The sequence below is a fragment of the Phacochoerus africanus genome, chromosome X (genome assembly GCF_016906955.1).
Source record: "Phacochoerus africanus isolate WHEZ1 chromosome X, ROS_Pafr_v1, whole genome shotgun sequence".
NCBI classification, from domain to species: Eukaryota; Metazoa; Chordata; class Mammalia; order Artiodactyla; family Suidae; genus Phacochoerus; species Phacochoerus africanus.
Window position 1 is genome coordinate 58,090,020 of NC_062560.1, and position 26,884 is coordinate 58,116,903.

Below are 26,884 nucleotides of genomic sequence, written 5' to 3' on the forward strand. Positions count from 1 at the left end.
CTTGAACCCTAGCTTTGTGACCTTGGGTTACTTACTGAACCTCTCTGAACCTTATTCTCTTCATCTGTAGAATAGTGAATAGTATCATAATGACATCTTACAACATGTCATATTTTGAGCAATTACTATGTGCCAGACAGGCACAGAGCTCCATTTTTTTCCAGGGTTTGTCTCCCCCCCTTGTCCCCGCTTTCATTCCCACCTACCTCTGATGTCTTCATTTTCATTCCTGCCCCTCATTTTCTACCTTCCACTCTCTCTCCCTTTTTTTCCTTTAGCTATTCCCTATTCTGTTCTCCCTTTCTCCTCAAGTCTTTTTCCTTTCCTTTTTGTATTCCTTCCCTTTCCCTTCTTCCCTCCTTTCCCCTCCTTCTCCCTGCCTAGGGTCTGCAGCAGTGTTACAGTAATTCTTCATGTCAGGATCATGATCTCTGGTAAAAAAAATACTGCAGTGTTGCCATCAACAGAGGCTTGGAAACATTGGTAGAGACCAGAACAAAGCCATGTCCCAAGGCTCAGCAGCTATTATTCAAAAATTCTCTAGGGTGAAGGGCTTGGAGCAGCACTGTTTTGGTCAATTAACTTGTGATACTATCTAAATACTTCCTTTTTCCAGTTGGGCTCCAGCCTACAATGAATACTTCTACACTCTCGGCCCCCTTCCCTTCCTTCTTTCTCCAGGCCAGCCAAGATCTTCTGAGATAGGGTACTGAGCTCTACCAGCCCTGCTCAGCCTGTGAATGAGGCTAGTGGTTTGGGGACCAAAATGTCAAACCACAGGCTTCAGGCCAAATCTGGGAGGTCTTTTTCCTTACAACTTAAGTGAGTGTCAAATTCCCTTTCCTTTCTCCACAAGATATAAAACCAATTTTCCTCTCCCTCCCTCCCTCTCTCTCTCTCTCTCTCTTCCCCCCCCCTCTCTCTCTATCTCTCTCTTTCTCTGTCTCTCTCTGTCTGTCTCTCTCTCTCTCACAAACACACCCACACACACAATTTTTGAAGTGCTGAAAACCAGGAAGGTCTGCTAGTAGGGGAATGCTATGTTTTCTCCTAGAGGCTTGTCATGGCCAGTCATGGAACAGAGAGGTTGCTACCCCAAGAAGCTATCCAAGCCTTGGCCACTTCCCTATATAATTTATAGGTGATAATGTGATGATCTGTTCACAAGTCACTATAATAAAAGCAGCTCACGCTTCTTTATTACTCCCAAACTGTTGGAAGGAACAGCCCGTATATGAGGGTGTAGGCTCCCCTTCTGTAGGGGACATTTAGATTGGACATTCAGAAATACTTTATATCTGATTTGCTAAGCATTGGAACTCATTTAAAGGGACAGTGAGGAGTCTCCTTCCCTGGGAGTTTTTTTTTTTAATATATAAATAAAGGATTACATTTCTAGAATAAGAAGTATGGTTACTTGAGAATCCTGGTGTCCTTATGTTAAGAGTTGATTTCTAAGGCTTGTCTTCCAGAAATCCTCCAAGTAGAGATTTCTGGGAGGCAGTTTCTGGCTCTGACTGTAGCTGGGATATTAGAACTGTAGTCAGGGAGACCATGTGCCTGGCCCACTGTATTCCTTTGGTTAGGCTTTCCTGTCCTGTCTCAGGAAGCAGGAGGGGCATAGGAACCTGGAAATTCCATGTGCTAACCCATATCCTGGCCAGGGGAGATGAGTAGTTATCAGGATGTCACAATTTTGAAAAGAAAAAAAAAAAGAACAATCTTATTCCTTGTCACTGAAGCACAAGCAAGAGAAACAGCATCTTCTTCTTGGAGAACCTGGAGAGGGGAGGGCAACCATAGACATTCTGTCTGGGTTTATTGTAAGCCTTGCCTTACTCCTCCCTTTTCCCTTTGTGTCTCCTTCTTAGGTACCGCATGCATAAGTCCCGAATGTACAGCCAGTGTGTCCGGATGAGGCATCTCTCTCAAGAATTTGGATGGCTCCAAATCACCCCCCAGGAATTTTTGTGCATGAAGGCACTGCTGCTCTTCAGCATTAGTAAGTGCCTGGAAAGGCAAGGAATGCCTCTAGGGGCATAGGGAATCAAAGGGGAGCTACTTTTTCCATTAAAGGGTTATCAGGAAGAAGCCAGTTCCTGAACATTTCCCTTCTTCTTTCACTCTCCCTTAGCATCCTTTTTTCCTAACAAGGATGAACTTCACAGCTAGAGATAAAATTTTTGCTAGAATTCAACCTCCATTAGATCCCCACCTACCCCCAATCTCTCTCTGGGACAAGGGCTTTTTGGCTGGTTGTAACAGGTTTCTGAATTTTTTCATAGCTTCTTCTATAAAACAGGCAAAGATCATCTAATATTATTGTAAGGGCAGAAGGGAATGCCTCCTGGAAGAAATTCCCTCTTCTGCTAGCAGGAGAAGGTCTATGTAAGTAACTCAGGTAGCTTATTTGGCAACCAAGGCATATTTCTTCAATGTCTCTTCTAAGCACAGTGCTGCCTTAGCCTCTGTGAGGGAGAAAGGAGGCCATATTTGATATTCAAAGCCACATGTTTTAATTGTCTAAATCAGAGCCGGACTGTGGACAACATAAAACCATAGGTCCTAAGAAATATGTAGATGAGAAGACTAGAAAAAGGAAAGACTCAGTAAATTTTATTTGCTTGATGCCCTTCAGACTGGGTCCATCTAGCCTTTTCCCCAAGACCTTCCTGGCAGACTTCCTGAAGGCCCCAGGCGTATACACCTCAAGTGACAGGAATCCAAGTAGATGGCTCCTTCCCTGTGGGGGTGGGGGTCTAGTTTTTGGTCAGAAACCTTGGTGCTTTGTCTAATGCTCCTTTGTGGGCATGATTCCCCTCCCCATTCTGTCTTCATCCCACATCAGTTCCAGTGGATGGGCTGAAAAATCAAAAATTCTTTGATGAACTTCGAATGAACTACATCAAGGAACTTGATCGTATCATTGCATGCAAGAGAAAAAATCCCACATCCTGTTCAAGGCGCTTCTACCAGCTCACCAAGCTCCTGGACTCTGTGCAGCCTGTAAGCAAACAGTGGAGGGTTCTTTTTCAGGGAGAGCAGCCTGATAGAGCCAAGTGATAATATGCTCTTATAGGGTCTGGCACCACCTGTTGGGAGGTGCTTCCATTCCCCTCTGGCTTTGAGTGTGGTCCAGGATGAAAGTGCAATGAAGAAGAAAGGAACACAGGTCACAGTGTCCCAGCTGGATGTTGTGAAAGAGGTGGAGGAGTTGAGAACAGAGCAGTTGGGACACAGGGAAGGGGCTTAGAATAAATAAGTTCTCTAAGCAGACAAAACAGACCTGGAATGTTTTCCCCCTCTTCCTTAAGTCATGTGCACATGCGCACGTGCGTGCACACGTGTGTGTGTGTGTGTGTGTGTGAGAGAGAGAGAGAGAGAGAGAGAAGGTCTATTCTGGAAAAAAGGAACACCTGGTCCTGAGTCAGAGAGCTTGCAATGGTGTAAGTGATCTTGAGAGCCCTCAGTGACTCTATGGAGACCATTTATGCACACACACACTACACACATACATGGGAAGGACCAAGGACATAGAAGGAAGGAGGAGGAAATCAAAAGTTGTGGGGGAGAGCCTGTCAAGAAGCCAACTTCTCGTCAATCCTGTTTTCTCCCTCTCTTATTGTCCTCCTGCAGATTGCACGAGAACTGCATCAGTTCACTTTTGACCTGCTAATCAAGTCCCATATGGTGAGCGTGGACTTTCCAGAAATGATGGCAGAGATCATCTCTGTGCAAGTGCCCAAGATTCTTTCCGGGAAAGTCAAGCCCATCTATTTTCACACACAGTGAAACTTTGGAGGCCCCCATTTTCTCACCCTACCCCACTCCCTTTTTTCAAATATCTTCTGCCTGTTTTAATTCTGCACTACTTCTCTGCTGTGCCTTGGAGAATTTCCTCTATTGATGTACACAGTCTGTCATGAAGATGTTCCTGAGTTGTTTTTGCTGGGCTTTTTTCCCTTTTCCTCCTTTCTTTTCTTTCCCTCCCTCCCATGGCACTTTCTGACTCTACTTCTGCTGTGGCTCTTATCTGTGTTTTGAATGCCATTGTATTTCTTCAAATCTATGATGATCCTCATGTGGCACAGTGTCAAGTTGTGCTTGTTTATAGCACTGTGCTGTGTGCCAGCTACACAAACGTTTACTCACCTAATGCCACGTGAAGTTTAGAGAGCTAAGAGTATCTGGGAAAACAAAAGGCAAACAAACAAAAACAAAAGCAAAACTTACTAGGATTTTTCGCTCTTAAAAAATATGAAAACAAACAAATTCCCAAAGAGGCCAACAATAACTAGAATAAGGTGAAAATTGCAAGCCCATAGGGAGTCATTGCTTTTTTTCCCCAAACCCTCTCTGCCTGGGAGACTTTATTTTCTGCCAATGGCTATTGCCATTAGAGGGCAGGGTGACCCCAGGGCTGGTGGGAGGGGGGAGCAGATTTAAGAGAGGACAGAGAGGACAGATGGATCACCAGTACCTGCCCACAGCCTTGGCCCCTGAGGGCTAGACTTCTCAACTGCAGTACAATTTATGGCACTGAAAAATGTGCTTCTTGTTAGAAAACTTGTCTGTATGTGAATGCCTCCCCCCACCAGTCTCATTTCTCTCTTATCCTCTGCCTCCACCCTCAAACTGACTTTCAATAGCCTTTCTAAGAGCTTTGAACTGAATGTTCTCTTTAGCCAAAACTTGGCCACTTCCACTGTAGAATCAGACCAGCGAGAAGGAGAGGAGATATCTGACCTTTTGGAACGCCCCATTATGATCCAGGTCTGCTTTCCCATTTATGGCTCAGGGAGGAGCTTGGGGCTGGAGGCAAAGGAAAAGGAAGTGGTGGCTTGACTGTTCTCCTGCTTAGGGCACTGAAGATTTGATCCCTTTTTGCCTCTACTTTTAAAAGAACTGAATGTTCTCTGACTGACCCCATGCAGCTGCAAGCACCATCCACCCACCCTTCAGGGTTTTGTGGGCCTGAACTTCACCAGACTGTATTACAGCCACAGTGGTGAAGCTTGTCTACTTCTTTGGGCATGTTCACAGACTCTCTGCTAAGAACCCCCACCACCAAGAAAACTAGCAAGCCAGCATCTTAACATCTACACCTAGATGCCAGTAGGCTCAAAGACTTGTTACCAAATGTCTGTCATCAACTATGAGATTTTTGGATCTCTTAGACAAACTGGAAAAAAGGTATCAATGGGATTGGACAAGCTGTGCATCTTGCCCTCATCCCCTAGAGATAACACCTTCCCACCAAATGGATAAATGCCTACTTCCTCCTTCAGAGCAACTAAAGGGGTCACACAGATCAGGGTTGAAAATAAAATTCAATTGCCAAGGTGGGAAGAATGAAGACACTAAAACTAGAAACCCTGTAAATGCTCTCCTTGCCACCCAGCATATCCACCTTCAAAAGTCATGGGAAGAAGAGAGAAGAAATCAAGAGGAGACTGACTACTAAATTAAAAGTCTTCAGAAGCAAAATCTAAAACCAGATGGACACCATCTGGTGATTTTGCTCATCGTCCTCCTCTGCTGCTGATTCTGGGCTCTGACATTGGCCATACTCAGACACCCCACCTTTATTGCTGCCTCTCAGTCAGAGGAAACTGAAACATTGAGACTACAAAACCATGGCCTCCTTTGGAAAGGTCTGGTTGATATGGCTCCTTATGGGCTGCCACCTAGGAACTCGAGGTGTGTTCCTGGGATACTGGTTTTGTACAGTCCTTTGGCACACCTCTGTTCTGTTGACTTTGTCCCCTAATCGTAAGTACAGGGGAATATCCACCTACGTTCTCATCTTGGCCACTGCCTCCTCACTAAGCTCTTCAATTCATCTGATAAACTGAAGAAATTAGGGGCCAGTCACCAAGCTGCCCATTTCAGTTGGTTCATTCAACTTGTTGAGAAGATAGTTTTTAAGTGACATGATATGATCTACATGACTTTCCTCCTCTGATTTCTGTTGATATTAATAGCCAAATGAACTTGCAAAACAGCTTCTTTAAATAACAAGGGATAGGGGAACCTAAGATGGGTGATATACCATTCTATGACTGCTGCACAAAGCTAAAGCCAACAGGTTCTCTTACTGGGGTAGGATAGACAAATTCTGGTTGATATTTGTTTCGACACTATTTGTTTTATGTAAGCTCACAGGATCACTTTTAGCTGTTTTAAAAAGAAAAAAAAATCAACCACTCTTTTCATTTAAACTAGATTACCTTTCAGTAGTTCCTTTACATCTGTTTTGAAATTATTTTCATCTTTTGTGGCATGTGTATTCAATTTTATCATTCTAATACTTCTTGTAAATACTATATGCTCTCCTTTTCATTTCTGGGGCTATCAAAATTTTCATCTTTACGGATTTCCCAATTGTGACTCTTGTCTTTATGAATATATGTTTTGTAATTGCTAAAGCCAAAAATCAATGAAACAGCAGTGTAAGTAATTAAAAGCATAAACAACTGGATTACTCCAAATCTCCCAATGGCAAGACGAGGGAAAAATGGCCTGAACAAATATTTAGGCCTACTGTTTTTGCACTGGAGTTTCAATGAGCAAAGGAAATTTTAGCTTGTCTTTGTCTCCCAAAGATGAAAGTGGGATATTTTTTCCTTTGGCCATTAATGTTCCAGCCAGTGTAATTGACTAATTGACACAAGTCACATTTTGCATGCACTCTGTTCTATAAACAGAGTTGATGTGGTTGTTACACTGTGCTCACCCTGAAGGATTGGCTACCCATACCCACTCACCTCGTGAGTTTGAAGATCTTCATCTTCACTCACCAGATGAGTCAAGGGGACTATCTCCAAAGAGGTTTGTAGTACTCAATGGGGATGGAGAGTGAGGAAGAGAAAAAGAATGAGCACCATTGAGAAGGCTCTGTCTGTGCTGGGCAGCAGACAGCTGCCAAGGTCACAAACTCTGTGGTGAAAGAAAAGAGTCGTGTGGCAATTTCAGCTCTTGTTCATTGGGCAGCTTGCCTAGGCCTGGCCTCTGAGTTGAAATGTGGGTTGTGTTCTTTGTTCCATTGCTTTTCTATGCCACAGACAGTATCTTTGTTCTTGGAGAGGTCATTATTTTTTTAATGAGAAAGGGATTTTTGAAGGATTCTGTCATATAACTTTGAAAAAGAAAAACAGTAATACATATATTTTTATATATGTTCACTGACACTAAAAAGTGTTGGGGGGAGCTTCAATCTGTCCTTTGGATATTTGCTGAGATGATTGTCCAGGTTGAGAAATAATATGCTGATGCTAGAGTCCCTCTCTGCCATACTCTACTTCTAAATACATATATGCATATATAGCAAGAAGTATTCTATTTGTACTTCAAGAGAAAATAGGTCCACCATCCACATGATACTGACACTACACAAATGACATAAATTTAAGCATCAAGTAGCTTTTAAGTGCTCATTTCATTAGGCACAGCACAGGCATGGCCTTGCCCTCTTTTCTCCTTTGATATTCAACACAGCACAAAAGACCAGGCCACTCCCTCTACCCTATCCCAGTCTTGTGCTACAGGGTTGTACTTCATGAGACTCTCTTCAGACAGCCCAATAACTATCCCTGCATGGTCCCTGCATGGCCCTGGGAAAACAATAGGTTGACTACTAGTTGTCATATACCAGTTGCCTAAGTAAGAGAGTACTGGGCCAACGGAGTGACCTTCATGCTCAACCACCTATAGGGGTCATGGAAATCAGGGATGCTAAAACATAGGATCCAATCCCAAACTTAAGTCAAAATAAGCCATTTAGCATGTGCAATTTCTTCTAAAAGGAAGTTTCTACCCCCACTGCCTTTTATAGGCAGGTCTACTCTCACCACAATCTCTTTGAAAAATCTTTGAAAGCAGTTTAAAAAAAAAGACAAAGAGATGAAAACATCACATTATGTAACCAAAGATTACACTGTATCTGCTAAGATACCAAATTTTTTAAGGGCAGGGAAGGAACAAGAATTAGTGCCTCTTTGGTAAGCTATCCAAAGACAGACTAAAGGACTTTGCTGGTGACTGACTTATAAGAGTTCTGTGGGGTTACCCCCCACACAATATATACATTTAGAAGAGTGGAAGATAATTTTGAAAAAAAATGGGATTATGGGTCCTTCACTAAGTGATTTTTATAAGCAGAACTAGCTTTCCTTTTCTCTAGTAGTTGCTGAGCAAATTCTTAAAGCTCCATCATTACATGATTGGAAATGGAGCTGTCTTGGCCACTGTATTTTCTAGTGCCGATGTTAGCATATCTGAAGAGGTCAAGCCCTTACTGAGAAGGGGAGCATATAAAGGACTAGATTTTGCACTAGAGGGGACAGCAGGCAGAAATTCTCATTTCTGCCCACTTTGAATGGCACAAAAAAGTTCTCTGCATTTTAAGGCAGAAGGTTGAAATATATTGTAAATGAGTATTTGTATCCATGTTTTCAAAACTGAATTATATATATATAGATATAATGTGTTATAGCTTTATCTTTCTCTGCACCTTTATATTTGGTTCCAGGTCATAATTGATACCATGTACTTGTGAGAGAAGCCACAGCTACATCTTGGAAGCTCTCTCAGAATTGAAAAGACACCTGGGTTGATCAGATAACTAAAAGATATCTGCTTCTATTGAGGCCAGACCCACAGGCCTTGCAAAGGAGCTGAGGGGGGAAAAGGGTAGGGTACATGATGTATTGCACTTTACTAGCCCAAGACAGATGAATGTGTAAAGGGTGGCGAAGTCTCATTGGAACTTATTGGGATTTACCATGGAGAAGGCCCAGACTTCCGGCCAAAGGCCAACGCAAATAATTAGCCAGTGGCCCTCTAATGGGACCTGTGCAGTTGGAAGAAGGAAGGGTACTTTTTGTTCATTGCCATCCTTGTGAGAAAAGGGCAGTTTCCTGCACTTGGGAACCTGGAGCAAGTGCTCCATTTCAAACAATTCACTCACCTGCGATTGAGGTGCTCTTGCTACTGGGTGTCTATGTGCTCTAATTCTGGTTTTGGATATGTTCTGTAAAGATTTTGACAATGAAAATGTGTTTTTCTCTGTTAAAAATTATTAATGTATTAGAAGTAGTATCTCTGTAGGTACAGGTCCATCTCTGCCCACAGGTAGGGATGTTTTTCTTCAATTAAGAGATTGACACTGGGGTCTGTTGCCCAGAGCCTCCCAATTCTTAACCATTTCTAGGTGAAGGCAGAAAAATCCACATTAGTCACTTCTCTTCAGATACTTCAGCTGAGGTAAAAACAAAACAAAACAAAACAAAACAAAAACAAAAACAAAAAACAAAAAAAAACCACTTGGAATGTTCCCCCCCCCCAAAAAAATGAGTGGTAAAAAATTTAACAGTTAGAGTCTTAAAGGGAAAAATAGCTTTTGACTCAGCTTTGACCCCCTATTAGATTTGGCCAGGAAACAGGTAATATGCATCGATTGGTTTCCAGCCCTAATTCAGTATAGCAGAGGTGCTGGTTCTCTTCCTTATGCTACTTCTCTCTTAGCTTTTTATGGAATTAAATGACAAGCTCTGGTCTCAGTAGCCCTGTGACCTAAAACAGTTCCCATATGCACTATTTAACAAGGCTATCATGAGCTACAGATTCCACTGGCCACACACCAAAGACTTGTCCTTACACACGTCCCGAAGGAAAGACAATTCTGAAATGCTGCTGTTTCTCTGGTGGTGCCCTCTCGGGCCGATGTTTCACATTTTGGAACTCTGTTTCCTGCACAGCATATAGGCCGGCCTGCAGTCTCTTCCAACTTTAGCCCTTGGTGCTAATTGTCCTGCAGTGAAGTGCCTGTGGGATTGCCCTATCCCATAAGCCACTCAGGTGCTGAGAGTAGCCACCATCGGGATGACTCAAGCTTAAAAAAAAAAAAAAAGTCCCCTCACCACTCAGTGACACCTTTCTGCTTTCCCCTAGAGTGGAACATTGATTAGGGAGTGCCTTGGACATAACATTCTTATGCTGTCCTTCAGATTAATTTGGCAGCAGGAGGGAGCAGACTATGTAACCAGATGTAAGAACTAATTTTAATGTTGAGTGATAAAAATTAAAGAAATCATATAAAGATTTTTAAGGAAACATTAATTTTGCTTGAATCTTCTTTTGATGGGGCTTCAGTTCTCACAGAAGTACTTGGCCTGCACTGGGCAGCAGGACCAGCCCCAAACGCTAGTGTTCTATTCTCTTTTTGTAATCTTGGAATCTTTTGTTGCTCTAAATACAATTAAAAATGGCAGAAACTTGTTTGTTGGAATACATGTGTGACTCTGGGTTTGTCTCTGTCTCTGCTTTCAGAAATGTCATCCATTGTGTAAAATACTGTCTTGCTGGTCTGCCAGCTAAAACTTGGCCACAGCCCCTGTTGTGGCTGCAGGCTCAAGTTATTGTTAACAAAGAGACCAGAGAAAAGCTGCTAATGTGCTCTTATCACCATTGTTAATTTGTTAAAACATAAAACAATCTAAAATTTCAGAAGAATTTCATCAGATTTCTTTTAATTAGCTCTTTTTATTGGCTGTCTTTATTGAAGTCAAGAGTTGGTATCATGCCCAGTGGCTTTTTAATGCCACTTTAATTTTCATATATTTTTAAAATCTTTGCACATGGATTATAAATTTGTTATGTGTTGCCCTTAGCATAGGTTGACCTGGGACCACCAAAATATCAAAGGGTCTGAGCTAGAAAGCACAGATGGACACTGGCAGCCCATTACCACTTCTCATCAAAAACCCTGAGCTTATCCACCAGGAGAAAGCTACACAAAACGTAGCTGTTCACCCTCATTCTCATTCTCATGGGAGCATAAAATGGATGGGGGTGTCACTGTCCCGGTTCTTGCCAAGATAAGGAATGGGCATGTTCACATCCTCACTGGTGTTCAGGGGCCACATCATCCTATGATTGAGGTGAAATCCAAGCCAGCCTTCTTTAGGGTTTACAAAAGTTCAATAAATCCCCCTTTTGTCTCCTCTCAGTGTGAATACTTCATGACATCCCATATTGGATTCTGGGCTTTAGGTACAGGCCATCAATGAGGTGTGACAGATGTGTTAAGGAATAATAGGAAAATTCTTTATGTCTCAATGTCCTTACCTGTAATAGAGATTGTCACAGTGCCTCTTTACTAGGCCAGGGTGGGGAATTCAGGAAGAATGTATATGACCAGCTGGTGGGTTTATTGCTCTGGTTTTTATCCCTGTTAAAATGCCAGAGGTTTCTCATATTAAGCCATGTATGTCCTTGATCACTTGAGAGTGGATGGGTTTCTTAGAATTTTCCTGAGAGCAGTGTTTGATGGAGAAGAGACAAAAATAAGAGATTCTTAGGATGTATGTTTGTTTGTGTGTGTCTAAGTAAAGAGAGGAAGAATGTGAATGTTTGTGGGCTGTGTGTCCAGAAGAGCCTCTCTGACCACCATTGCTTAGGTTCTCTTTCCTTGGACCTACAGAGAGTGATCTAACAATCACCCTCCATGGTTGCATTGACCATTCAGCTCTTGCCTAAAGTGACAAATTGCACCGTAGACTTTCCAAGGAGTAGCAAAGCACTGAAGTCAAGGGTAAAGAACACCTAGTGGATTAAAAAGAGCCTAGATGTGGGAGTGCTATATATGACTTGATCATGGTTATATAGTTACTGTATAGCTAGGATTCTGGCCTTCTGATTCACTATATACTAGTCAACTCTCTGCCCTTTCCTCAACCTTAGATTTCTCATCTATAAAATGAGTGTGTCTGGAGATGTGGAATAGAACCAGATGAGATGGAGAGCCCCTTCCAATGTGGACACAGCGGTTATTGTGAACTACAGCAGCACTTTTTAAAATAACATAAATGGGAAAGGAAGGGGCCTTTGATTATCCCTAGAACACATAGTTTTGGAACTAGAACCCCCATGTTTGTACTCAAAAAAAATTTACTTAACACCTGGGACAGGGAATCAAAACAACAATTGAGTCCTGGGTAATATATGCTGTCAAGTCCTTGATGGATGGAGATACTGCTCAAAAGTAAAATAATTTATTTACCATTTAGATGATCTTATATATAGCTAAGTAGGAGTTAAGCCACAGTGCATGCTTTCAGTGAGTTTACAGTCTATTAAATGCCTTAGACCAGGCCAATTTGGTACTTCCACTTATCGCATCCACCCCAAACCCTCCCACATCTATCCCTCAGACAATATTGGACTAACCCCTGATTTATAACTGCTGCTTTTTAGAGCTAGAAGGTATCTTAGACAGCATCTAGCCCAAACTTAGCATTCTTCAAATGAGGAAGTCAGAGCAAAAAAACTTGTTGACTGCTATTGTGAATTAGGACCTACATCAATGAACTAGCCCTAGCACACCTAAATCACAGACCAGTTGTATACATACAGGCAGCATGCCAGGGTAACAGGGAACCTTAAAACCTCTACCATCTCTTTTCACAGAGGTTCAGAGCCTCAGTGAGAGAGCCTCCACTTCTCATCTGTGGTTCCTATATATACATCCCAAAAATATCTACTACAAACTCCCAGTGTTTTTTTTTTTTTTTTTTTCTATTTGGTATTTCTTTGGCCGCTTCCGCGGCATATGGAGGTTCCCAGGCTATGGGTCTAATCGGAGCTGTAGCCACCAGCCTAAGCCAGAGCCACAGCAACGTGGGATCTGAGCCACGTCTGCAACCTACACCACAGCTCACGGCAACGCCGGATCGTTAACCCACTGAGCAAGGGCAGGGACAGAACCCGCAACCTCATGGTTCCTAGTCGGATTCATTAACCACTGCGCCACGATGGGAACTCCATCCCAGTGGTTTTCTTTTTGCCATTGCAAGGGAGAGTGAGAGAAGGACAGAATTATTGGAGGAGTTGGAATAGTGACTCTAGAAGCAATGAGAAACATTTAAAAGACACACTGAAGTATGAAAACCTATTTTTCTGAGTTAATAGGCATATGCAGAAGATACAAATCCTCAGATTCTTCTGCCACCATTTTCTCAGGCCACAACTTCCCTTCTTCAATATCCTTCCCAGATTGCTGCATGCAAGAAGACCATTTGCAGAATTTGGTCTGACTGCCAACTAGCAAGCCTGTACCAAAAAACCTGACTTAAGTCAGACTATATGCAAACAGTTCTCTACAGTCTCCATTGGGGCACTTCAAATCTAAAACCAGAAAATAGGCCAGCAGAGTAAGAATACCAATTGAGATAACTAAGAATTTTTTTTTAAAAAGTTGTAACATAATTAGTAAGTTGGAAGCTTGCTGTAACATATTGTATAAGAATAGAATAGAGAGTGACACAGAGGTTGACTCAAGGGAATAATAGTAACAATGATAATAATAATAAGTAATATAGTGAGCACTTACTATGTCCCAGGAAGCGCTAAAGGAAAGCTCTTTATATGGTGTCCTACATAATCCTTACATTAACCCTACAAGATAAGCACAATTATTCCTATTATGTAAATAAACTGAGGCCCTGATTCAATTTATTTCTGGCTCAGACCCAAGATTACTTCCAAGTAATAAAGATTGAACTCAAGCTAAAGTATGTTTGTTATCAAAGTCTATGATTTCTATTATTGCACCACTTTTTCTTTTTTGAAAGGCTGGTTGATTTTCTGTCTTTGCAAAGAGGCCCAAGGAACACAAAAGCAGGCAGCATTAGCTATAGGAACAAAGAAGGAGATATATCACAATGGAATTGTCTTCACAACTGCCTCTTCCAGGAGTGGCAGTGATATCTGATGTACATGAGACTGTGATATCCTCAGAGCAGCCACCTACTCCCCAAACTTCAGATGAGTCCTTTGGAGTCCTCCAGCCCTACCATCTCCCAAGTGTCTCATCAAGCCTCTTGCTTTCCCTGCCTGTCTTTTCTCTTCTTTCTTCTTCTTTTGTTTTATTTATTTATTTTTTTTTTGTCTTTTTAGGGCTGCACCCGTGGCATACGGAGGTTCCCAGGCTAGGAGGCTAATCAAAGCTGTAGCCACCGGCCGACACCAGAGCCACAACAATGCCAGATCCAAGCTGCGTCTGCAACCTACACCACAGCTCACGGCAATGCCAGATCCTTAACCCACTGAGCAGGGCCAGGGATCAAACCCATGACCTTATGGATACTAGTTGGGTTCTTTACCACTGAGCCACAACGGGAACTCCCTTAGCTTTTTTTTTTTGATCATTGCAATTTTGGTGGGTATGAAGTAGAATCTCATTGTGGTTTTAATTTGCATTTCCTACATGGTTAATGGTGTTGACTATTTTTTCATGTGCTTAGTGGCCATTTGTATATATTCTTTGGAGAAACATCCGTTTAGATAATTTGCGCATTTCGAATTGGCTTATTTGTCTTTTTATTATTAAGTTGCAACATCCTTTATATATTCTAGGTATAAGGCTCTGATCAAATGTATGGTTTGAAAATTTTCCCCTTTTCCGTAATTTGTCTTTTCACTTTTTCAATAGTGTCCTTTGAAGTGCAAAAGTTCTTAATTTTGATGTCCACTTTATCTATTACTTCTTTTACTGCTTTTGCCTTTGGCATCATATCTAAGGAAACATTATCTAATCTGTGGCCACAAAGATTTATGCCTATATTTTCTCCTAAAAATTTTACAGTTTAAACAGCTATATTTAAGTCTTTCATCAATTTTGAGTTGTTTTATATTTAGTGTGAGATGGAAGTCCAACATCATTATTTTGCATGTGGATATCTGGTTTTCCTAGGCCCATTTCCTGAAAACACTATTATTTCCCCATTGAATTTACTTAGCACCCTTGTCAAAAATCAGTTGACACATTCTTTTGATTACTGCCATCCCATTATAACACCATATGGACAGGAATCCTACAATATACCTTCTGTCAAAATCCACTTTATGGCCCAGTGTCTGCTCAACTCTTCTCTAGGTCTCAGGGTAAGATATGTCCAAATGGAAGCTTACTTTTGTTGATATGAAGCCCTCATTCATTTTCTTTATTCTTCATTTTCTCTTGTTTTTTCCTCTCATTATGTCTTTGTCTCTCTTTCCTGTTTGTCCCGTCCCCTCTTGGTTGCTCTACATTTCTCCTTCCTGTCTGTTTCTTCCTTTTTCTTTCATACTTTCTATGTATATATTTTTTGGTGGGGGATGAAGGAGAAATAAGTGGCTTTTTTTGCTTTGCCGGGCAAAGGAGGATAATGCCCTAAAGACTGCCCTCCTTTGGGAGAGAATAGGAGGTGTTCTTATAGTATTGGAGTGGAAAATAAGGCCACAGATAAGAATCAGGGTAGATGCAAGCTTGCATTCTTCTTCAAAGCTGGTGTTTAGTGGCCCCTGGACTGGTTCTGGTGGTTCTCCTTAATGAAGAAGTTAACATCTTCCATTTTGGGGGGTTTTAGTTTTATGTGAGGTCTATCCATCTTTTCTTTATCTCTCTATTGCTTTCCTTTCTCTTGGTGGTCTTATTCTTTGTCATTTCTACTGCCCCATTTCTTTCTCCCAGTTCAGACTCACACTCCAATCTCTTATCCCCCCTCCTTCTCTCTCTCTCTCTTTCCCTAATCTTCAGTTCTGAGTACTCCCAGATTCTATCTTTTAAGGTCTGCCCAATTCCTGCTAGGTGCCTGCGCAAAACCATCCAAAGAATGCAGTTAATTTTGAAATTGTACTAAAGCCAATCTCTACATCAAAGAGATCCCAAATGTTGGTTTTAATATTGCAATTTCAACAAATATTTATGAAGAAACCACATATATCAGACTTTATACTTGGTTTCATTAAGCATAATTTTATTGACTCTTCACAACACCCTTGCAAAAAATATAAAGAACTATTTATTATTCCCATTTCACAAAGAAACTGAACTGAGACTTGAGTTTCAGTGAGGAAAAAATGACAACAATTGCATGTAGAATTAAGATTTGTAGCTAGTACATAGTCCATGCTATTTTTACTCTACCAGGATGGAAACGATTAATATCTACCCCTAAAGCTAAAATGGAGAGTAGAAGTGGAGCATAGGTGTGAGAAGAGTTTGAAAGGGAGAAGAAAGGCTGGGTAGTATAAGCCTCAGCTTCCAACCTGCACAGGTTTCCAATCCACATTTGCCACACTTTTGACTTAATTCTTAGACCTCTTCCTGCCACAGATCCTGAGTCAGTCTTGATTAAGAGAGAAAGAATCTGGAGTTCCCGTTGTGGCTCAGTGGTTAATGAATCTGACTAGGAACCATGAGGTTGCAGGTTCGATCCCTGGCCTTGCTCAGTGGGTTGGGGATCCGGTGTTGCTGTGAGCTGTGGCATAGGTTGCAGATGCGGCTCTGATCCCACGTTACTGTGGCTCTGGCATAAGCTGTTGGCTACAGCTCCATTTTGACCCCTAGCCTGGGAACCTCCATATGCTGTAGGAGCAGCCCAAGAAATGGAAAAAAACAGAGAGAGAGAGAGAGAATCTTAGAACTTTTATTTCTTTCAGACAACCTAGAAAGAAGTTCCATTCCTCAAACCTTGGACTCAACATTGGTTACTACATTGTATTTACCACTTCTCCCAGTCTCTTTTGCTGCTAATTGAGTTTGACACTTTGTGTGTGAGGTATGAGATATAAGCATCATATAACCTTCAAGTTTCAGTATTCTGTCCCTTCACCTCATGATTGTAAAGTGCATAAATTTGGCCTCCTGCCTAGTTATCCTAATTCATGTATCTCTAGGCCTGGGCTCTGAACAGAGACTCATATCTACCTCCCACTTCAACCTTCTTCTTCTTAAGGCAGGTTCCATTCCTGTGCCTTTCACTTGGCCCATCTGCTACCTATAGCCAAATCTTGCATCACCTATCACGCAAGATATGCAGTAGCCTATAATTCTTCCCTACCTTGTCTTTCCCTGACCAGGCTACCTGTATCTACCAGGTCCTAACATTACTGTCAGGATAGTCTTCCCTGGGGATATCTTCTTCCCACCAGGCCCTTACTAAGGTCTTGGGGACCCTGGAACTTTTGTGACTGAGTCATGAATAAATCAGATTATAGCCTTAAATGAAGGCCTGAGCCTGGTCTCCTCCCCCACCACATTATCTTGCTTCTACAGTCACAATTCAGACTGGAATTAATTAGGTAGTACACGTTTTTCAGGTACAGCATAACCTTTCCATGGGGAACTCTGACTGACAGATTCTAATTTATAAGCTTTATTCTGGTGCATAGGCAAACACTGCAATGCTCAGACTGTATCTTTTGAAGGTTATAGCATTTAGACCCCAAAGCTCTTAATTTTATTGGAAATGGGAGAAAAAATGTCATACAAATATTTCATTTTGAAGAATAATGACACCTCTTACTGCAGTAATTTCCACCCACCCACTTGCATCGTAATTTGAGAGTCAGTCACAGAAGGGCCCAACTCCCTGCTATGTCTTTTTCTGGTGTCCTAAAGCACAGAAGTGGGCTTCCTCTTCCCCCCATGAAGGTTTACAGAATATCATCTTCCCTGTGTACACATAGACTGAGGAGAGGAAGGCCATTTTAATGCAAACTGGAGCATACTTACAAATATAATGGAGACATTAAAACTTATTCCTAAGCTAGAGTTCCCTGGTAGGCTAGGTGGCAGAAACACTCTGATCATCCCAGCCTACATGTAGTAAATGTTGCCTATAAGGAATAGAAGAAAGAGAAACCAACAAGCAGAGGAGCACACAGAGTCTGGTACAAAGAGCTAAGGGGAGAGAACTTAGAATCCCAAGAGGACCGCTGGACAGAAAACTTCAGTGAGAAGGGCAGAAATGTAAGCTTAGGGGGCAAAGCAGATTATGCTGATTAAAGCAGAATTTAGTTGAGAATTGAATGGGAAATAGCGGAGCTGATGTCTGGGTAAAAGTTGAATTGGAGGAAACAGTGGGCATGCAGACTGGAGAGAATAGAATACAAATCAGAGTTGGAAGAGCTGCCTGAGAGCCAGTTGTAGCCAAAACTGTTGGTGGCATCCAAACCTATCAGAAATCACTATGTTTCTTTGAATACGAGAGGGGAAGAGTGAGCCTATATCAGAAATGGACTGGTTTTTATAGCCAGAAGTTTAACTTGAACTTTCTATCAGAGTGCATATGTGTGGGTCACTACAAGGACAGAATTTGTCCTTGTCAGTGCAAGAGGTTCGGACTTTGCCCACAAAAATTCTGGCCAACTAAGAGGTTGCAAATAACAGCTTAAGGAGCTAGATGCTAAAGAAAAAAATGGTTAAGGAGGACTTTCTTAACTTTTATTTCCTTATAAAGCCTTCTCTTTGGCTCCTCTTCTCTTCTTCTCCCCTAGAATTCTTAATCACAGTCAGGCATACCTGAGTTCTAGTCCTGATTCCATAATCAAATGATAGTGGATGAATCATTTTATCTCTATGAGCCTTAGTTTCCTCTCCTGCAAATTAAGAAAATATCATAATGTTGTCATTGAGGTTTCTCATTAAGTGTTAAGTGATTTTGATGCAGCTCCCCCTGTTCCTGACCAGGAGAGGACACATACAGCAAATCTCAAGATTATACCATCACTTAGCCTTTGTTGCTGGGTGGTCTGTGCCTTGGGTCAACTGGCTCTTCTATTGGACAAGTGGATCAAGGGCCTGGTGACCCCTGCCAGGTTGAGGATAGGATAATGGAAAATGTCAGGGTAATGGAAAAATTACCAGAGGTCAAGTGGAGGTGGAGATGAGATGGCAAATATAAGAATATCCAATGCAGCCAAGAGGTCACCTATCACTCAGCACATTTACCACTTCCTACAGTGAAATAGAAAGTGTCCTTGACCTCCATCAGATGGGAATTGTCCCTCTCTGAGTCATCTAGATTTTATGACACCTGGCTCAAATCCTTCTCCTTTTCCTCCTCTTCTCTGCCTCTATTCCCACTCTTTGGAATAGATATGGGAATCATCCTCTGTGGGGCTCTGCCAGGCCTCCTGATTTTCACTCTCTTTATCAATATTTATGGATATGTTAGGAGGATAGTTGATCTTCAACACCTCCACTTGTCTCTTCAGCCTAGATTTTAGTAAATATGGAAGGGGGCACTGAAATTTGTTGAATACTGAGCATATGCTAAACACACATCCAAATACATTACACTTGTTTTGTCTAATTCATGCAAAGGCCCTATAATCACTTCACAGATTAGAAAACTAAGGTTGAGAGTAACTTATGAAAAGTCACATAGTTAAGAAGCAACAGAGTCAGTAATTGGGCTTTCTGACTCCAAATCCAATATCCTTGGAACTATGAGCACCTCTTGGAAAGCCTAACCCTCTGCCTCCACCTCAATCAGGTCTATGGAGAAAAGGGTCCCCATCTGGTTTTTTATACATATATATATAAAACCAGATGAGGAAACAATTACAGATAACTTTCACTCACACTCACACTCACACTAGGCATTCTTTTAGCTATCATTCCTTACCCCAGGTGATCAGGGAGCAGCTACCAATGACTCCTGTTTTCAGTGTCACTCTGCAGATCTCTCAGCCTCTCAGCATCTGCCTGAATAAGATATCTTCCCTGGCCTGAACCAGATGCCAAGGAATATATTCCTTTCTTTCTTATTCCCATCCTGATGCCCCTGGCATGACCAGCTCTCACCTTTATTCTTAGTCTAGAGTCCCCTGGTAGGCAGACTGGCAGAAGTACACTGATTTTTCCTATCTGTATGGAGTAAATCTACCTAGAAGGAAAGCAACTTGGTCTTATACCCACCTATAGATGTCAGAAATGGAGTCTAAATGTCCAACTCCTGTGTGCCCCTCATTGTTTTCCCTGTATGAAGTTAGTCAAGGTTTCTAAAAAATAGGCCACCAAAGTCGATTAATTTCTGACATTTGACTGTGGCCTGGCTAAAACCTGTACCTTGGAAGAATGGAGAGCCAGCCAGTTCTGAGAGCTCAGTCACAGCTACTCTGGGAGCCCACAGCTTGTGCCTGGCCCATTCCCTAACCCTGCAGTTTTATTAGCTTCATTTTTTTATGTGCTTTTTAACTCTCTGAATGCAGCCAAAACCAACATCAAATAACTTCAAGGAACACAAGGTCATGATTCCCCCAACCGCGAGTGCTCAGCCCCCCAAGTCACTTAGGAGCAGGGTGGGCAGAATGCACCACAGTTTTCCCCCTGCCTGTCTTTTCAGAGGGTGGGGGAGACTGCTGCTGCTCTGTGAGCTATTCTCAGACACTGCAGCCTCAGAACTCACTGTGAGAGACGGTTTTGGGTCACCATAACCCAGGGAGCAGAAGGAGGGAAAAGGGGGGTTAGAAAACCCAGCCAGCAAGCAATACACAGATCTCAGCCTCCCTGAGGCCATGAGTGCTGGGCCTAATGGTCCTGGCCAGTGCCTGCTGGGAGGGACTGTTGGAGAAACCAACCCCCTACCTCCCTGTCTCTTGCCTCCCTCCTTTCTTTTCTTCCTCTTTCCTTTCTTATTTCCTTCCAGGGCCAGCTAGGAACAAGCATTCCAGCAGGCCTCCAGATGGGCTGCAAATCCCAACCACCCCAAGGGATTCACCATTCCCTTCTCCTTAGCTCTTAGGTAGTGAAGCCAAGAGCCACAGACAGGTCTGGGAAGTCTCCCAGCCTTGCAAGCTCGGCACTGGGCCTGAAATAAGATGCAGAAGCAAGCTGTCTGAGCTGAAGGAGTTCCCCAGCCTAAGAAATTCAGAAAACCAGTTCGAATTATAGCTTTCCCGACCTCTGGTGCTGGGAGGTATAGGTAGGACGCTAGGACTGACTGGCAGAGGTTTGTCCTTTTAGTCAAAAGCCATGGGTTTTAGTCCTGACTGTAACCTTGAAAAGTACTTTTCCTTTCCTGGTCTCAGATTCTCCCAGAAATACAGCAACTCCCCCTAAATATATTCTGCTAAAGTGGAACATTTCTAATTTTTTAAAATAGATAATATGTTGACATTTTGCTTGCTAAGATTTTTATGGAGATTTTAGAGGCAGCAATATAAAACAAGACCATGTGGCAAAAAGAAGTTAAATCTAGAATTTTTGTTATGTACTTGCTGCCTTAGCAAACAAGGATTAGGCCTGCTGTTACGCCCCCCTTTCCATTAGAATCTGGCTTAGTGAGGTGTCCCCATTTGTAATGTAGACAAAGGGTCTCTATTATTATATAGCCTCTGAGTTTTCTTCCCTGGCCCTTCTTGATGAGAATGTTTACTAGTTTAACAATTTCCTCTATGGATAAGTATGAATCCACATATTTATAAATTCTCTATTTCTATCTCTATATATACTTATCTACCTGTGTCTATTAAACCTAGCATTTAGAACATGAGTTCCTCATCAATTAACTGGATGACAAGTCCTCTTTTGACTGTAATCACTTTTTTGAGGGACTTTTTTCTCATAAAATAAATTCAAAATGTAAGTTAATCAGTTCACTTTGTCCACTGGTAGGTAACAGGAATATATAAATAACATCTCTCTCCTTCAAATGAGGAAGCATTATTATTAATATATTATAGATAAAACTATGTTATAGCCCATGAAACCTCCCCACTCAGAATCTATAATAGATGCTCAGATATCCAGTCAGAGGTAATATTTCTTCTGCAGACAGGTCGGCTAATATAGAAATTCTAGTTCAAGTCCCCTCTCCCACCATTTTAGGCATTGAAGAGTTAGAGACGGGAAAGGAGAAAGTAGAAGGAAACTCCTAAAGCTCTTGTGGCTTCTAACACAGAACAGGGAGATAGGCAAGAGAGGAAGCATTTAGTTCACCTTCCCATTTTTCTCTTCATTTATCAGGTTATATCAGAAGTTCCCAAACTTTCTTGGTTACCAATGCCCTTAGCATCTCATTGACATTTTTCACTGTGCCTCTAAGCCAAAAGAAATATTAAATAGGTCCATTTATCATACAGTTAAGTTGAAATAAATCAATAAGTATTCATGTCCTAATAATTTAGTAGCTGCTTTAAAATAATGCACATATATTGAAAGAAAAATATTAATACATACAATAATATACAGTAAAATATTACTTAATTTTAAATAGTCATATTCTGAGCAGTGGACAACTTCTCAGATCTTTGAAACAGATTGGATAACACCACCATAATTTCCTGTTTCATATGGATTTTCACATAGTTCTAGATTTTTATCATGGCAGCCATCAAAAAGAATATAGCTCAATCGAGTGTTGAAACTATGAACTACCTCAAGCTAATAGCTTGCAGGATGTCTGACAGATGTCAAACACTACTGTGTTTCCCTCATAAAAATTAAAATATATCACATGCCCCTGTGAGTTCTCTGTGGTACCCTGAAGAACCTCAACTCATAATTTAGGAACTCCATCCTTATATGATCCTGAACATTCTTGGTCCTAACTTCCTCCTCTTTCCCTCTACTGGCTGAAATGTCTTTCCTTACTTCTATTTCCTCAACACTTTATTTGTTGTAATTGCAATCTTAAATAAAAAGTATGTCTATATAATTCATAAAATTGTTGTTGAAGATGTGTTCCATTTTCCCATTCCATTGAATGCATCACATTGTAGCTGGGGATATCTTTTGGAAATTGCACATCTGACACGCCCATCAGATTGGAAAATATTTGAAAGCCTGACAACACATGACAAGGTGTATGTAAATTAATGGGAGCTTTCATACACTGCTGGTGGCAGTGTAAATTGGTAAAACACTTTGTGAAGATGTTTCGAATTATTTAGTATAGATGGACATATGCATATCTCATGACCCAGATATTTCAAAACAACTAGTATGACCTAAAAACTAATGTATCTGTGTACCATGATTCAAATACCAGAATACTCATGATAATATTGTTTATAATAACATCCATTTTGAAGCAACCTAAACATAGCAATGAAACAGAAAAAAAATTTGAAAGATTAACATATCATTAACTACCTTAAATGTAAATATAAATATAATTAAAAGATAGATATTCGTAGAGTGACAAAATAACTTATCCAACAAAATATTTTCTGTAAGAAACAGTATAAGTACAACAATGGAGTTCTCCTGTGGCATGACAGTTTAAGGATCTTGTGTTGTAACTGCAGCAGTTTGTGTTGCTGCTGTGGCACAGGTTTGATCCCTGGCCCAAGAACTTCCACATGCCTGCAGGCACAGCCATAAATAAATAAATAAATACAATGACATCACTAAATTGAAAGTAAAAGGATGGAAAAATATGCCATACAAACATAAATTTAAAAAGAAAGAATAGTTAATATTAATATAAGATAATGTATATTTTAGAGCAAAAAAAATTATTAGAGGCTAAAAAGCACATTGCAGAATGAAAAAAATCAGTCCATTAGTAAGACATACACTCTTAAATGTGTGTATGCATCAAACAACTGTGCCTCAAAATGCAAGATGCAAATATATATATATATATATATATATATATATATATATATATGATATCTGAAAAGAGAAATGGACAAATCCCTAACTGTAGTAGGGAACTTCAGCACCCTACTCTCAGAGATTTATAGAAGGACTAGACAGGAAAAAAGTGAACCATACAATCAACACAAATTAAAAGATATAAAAATCAAAGAATAACATCTATAAGGAACTCAAAAAGCTTTATTAAGAAACAATAAAGTAAAGAAACAATCTACTTAGAAAATGGGCAAAAGATATGGGGTGGCGTTTCACTGAAGAGGGTATACGGATGGAAAATAAGCACATGAAAAGATGTTTAGCATGATTAGACATTTGGGAAATGTAACCTGAAACTAAAGAAACACCACAGCACATTTATCAGAATAGCTGAACCAAACAATGGCAACATCAAATGCTGGCGAGTCTATGAACAACTGTATAACTCATGCATTTCTGGTGAGAATGGAAATAATACAACTACCTTGGAAAAAATTTTGGCAATATCCTTAAAAATTAAATATATAATTACCATAAAGCCCAGAAATTATACTTGTGGGCATTTATCCCAAAGAAATTAAAAGTATGTTCACACAAAAACCTGTACCCTAGTGTGTATAGCAGCTTTATTCTCAGTAGCCCAAACCAAACTGGATACAGCCAGTTAACATGTCCTTCAACAGGTGAATAGTTAAGCACACTGTACTGCATCTATACCATGGAGTACAATAAAAAGGAATGAACTGTTGATATACTCAGCAATTCAGATGAATCTCCAGGGAATTATGCTAAGTGAAAATAGCTATTCCAAAAAGGTCACATGTATGATTCAATTTATATAATACTCTTGAAATGGAAAAAAATATAGAAATGGAGAACATATAGAACAGATTAGTGGTTTCTAGGGTTCAGGAATGGGTAGGTTGGTGGACAAGGAGGTGAGCGTGGTTATAAAAGGGCAATAGGAGAGATCCTTGCAGTAATGGAACAGTTCTGTATCTTGATTGTATCAATATCAATAGTCTGGTTTTGATATTGTACTACAGTTTTGCAAATTGTTATTGTTGAGGAAAACTTGGTACAAGAATCTCTCTGTATAATTTCTATAACTGCATCTGAATCTATATTTATCATAAAATAGAAAGTTTAATAAAAAAGAAAAAGTATATGTATGACTGAATCACTTTGCTGTATAGCAGATATTGTCACAAAATTGTAAATCAATGATAATTTAAAATAACAATTACATTTTTTAAACAGTTAAATAAAATAGAAAGTTTAATTTTACAAAAAAAAAAAAACGGTATCACAAAAGTCAGGATAGTGATTACCTTTAGAGGAAGGGAGAGGATTATGATCAAGGAAGGTCACATGGAAGTGTTTCTGTGGTCTTGGCAATGTCTTATTTATTGACTTGGGTGATGGTTATATGCATTTCATTTTATAAATATTCATTGATTATAGGAATAATTTTTATGCAGGTTTCTATATACAGGCCATATATTATAACGGAAAAAATCACTTTAAATATAATTGGATCTTTTGCTCAAAATTCTCCAATGGCTTCCTTTGTGCATAAAAAAAAATGGGGACTTCATCACTAATCATTTTTCTCCTTATGTTCTGCACTCCTAACATATTGGAGTTTTTTTCAGGTCTTAATGCCACAGGATTTTTGCATTAACTTTTCCATCAACTTAGATTGTTTTAGCAATCTCCATACCATCCTTCATCTGCAGACCATATCAAACCCCCTCAGTGATATGTTTTTCCCCCTTATTAACGCATTCATAATTTACAATAATATATTTTAAGTAATAATTTGAGTACTACCTGTGTCCTCCTTAACACTTTGGCCTCTAGATAAACTCCATGGGTATAAGAACCCCATCTACCTTGCTTCTTGCCTGGCACATAAGACACATTTGATATGTATCTGTGAAATAAATGGAATAAAATTCCATTTTGTCACTCTGTTATTTTTGGAGGCAACATGGTATTTTGTAAAGATTCTTTAAAATCAAATTTATCAAATCTCAATCAAAAATTGACTTTATCACTTACTAGCTATTGACTTAAGAGAGGATTATTTACCCCTCTGATCCTTAACTTCATCATCTTTGAAATAAAACTAATGATTTTTTATCTCATAGGATTGTTACAAAATTGAAAATCAATATTTTTTGTCAAGATGCCTATCTTAATGCTGAAACATAGGGAGCATACAATAAATCTTTTCCTGCATAGATTTCCTTTCCATTCAATTGAGGAGAAACTGTGTTTCACCTGAGCAACTCATTTTATTTTCTCAAATATAGAAATTATATAGCCCACTATATGTAAGTTTTATCTCTAACCTCTAGGAAGCTCAAGCACTAAACTTCTCAGTGCAAGTAGTATAAGTGCCTCAGCTACAGTAGATAATCTCTAAGGACACTTTCACAGCTACCTTTTCTGGTTCTTACCAGGACAGTGCTTTGTATAAAAAGAAGAGCATGTGCTGAATAAGCCCCTATAGACTGACTGCAGCTTTCACCCACAGGCTTTTGCAAACATGGAACATATAGTTGCCTACTTATTATGATATGATAGGCCTAAGCAGGGCTGCAAACGGATATAATTTTTCTTTCCAGTGATTATCCATTTATAGAGGATGACTCTGAGACAGTATCTAAGTTCTGTAGAAGAAAGTGGTATGATCAATTAGTGATTTGTATACAGACATAGGATTTTGGAATGATGGCATGTTTACTACATGATTATCATTTTAGATCTTTTAATAAATCTCCCCACAACCTAACTCAAAGTCTGGCATTCCATAATTGGTATTCCATACCTCTAGGAGGAGCCAAGGGAACAATCTGTGGCTCATTAGCAGACCTCGTAGGAAGAACTGATTGACAGTCAGCTGCTACCTGATGGTAATGGCACATAAGACAAGACTGGGCTGCTGAAAATTCCTGGCATAGAAGATAAATGAAGTTTGCTATCTGTAGGCTCTGTTCATTGATTCTCTGGACCTCCTGGGGTACCCAAACTCTTTAGAAGTCACTAGAAAGAGATGATAAAACTAGAGTTGACCCTTACCTTGGTCTTTCAAATTGTATCAGATTCTAAGGCAAGTCATCTGATGCCTGGGGACCTCAAAGACCAAAAGTTTATAGAAAAGAATATATAGAAACCTAGTTTCCACATACTGGCTAGGAAGACTTTCTTCCCTCTTTCTTTATTCCTCCCCACACTCTTTCCTTTCTTCTCTCACAACCTCTTTTATCACTCTTCTCTCCTGTCCCCAGTTATCTCCCTGACTTCTTTTATGCTGTTCCTTCCACCACCACTCCCCAGCAATGCCTCCTCTAGTGCCATCAGGATGTGTCTCCAGCCTACATTTCCCACCCTGGGTCCTTTTAAGAGCCTTGACTCAGGAACATTTATACTTGGTTTGCATATGCCAGGTGATTATTCCCCATTTGC

General features: G+C 40.4%; 1 protein-coding gene across 1 annotated transcript in view; it reads left to right on the forward strand.

The window, feature by feature from the left end:
* Window positions 1-10,288, forward strand: part of AR (androgen receptor) — a 194,866-nt gene extending 184,578 nt beyond the window's left edge. The window contains exons 6-8 of the mRNA XM_047764936.1: window positions 1,872-2,002; window positions 2,849-3,006; window positions 3,637-10,288. Coding sequence (XP_047620892.1) covers window positions 1,872-2,002; window positions 2,849-3,006; window positions 3,637-3,792 — 445 coding nt within the window. The 3' untranslated portion in view covers window positions 3,793-10,288. The remainder of the gene's footprint in view (window positions 1-1,871; window positions 2,003-2,848; window positions 3,007-3,636) is intronic.
* The last annotated feature ends 16,596 nt before the right edge of the window (window positions 10,289-26,884 follow it).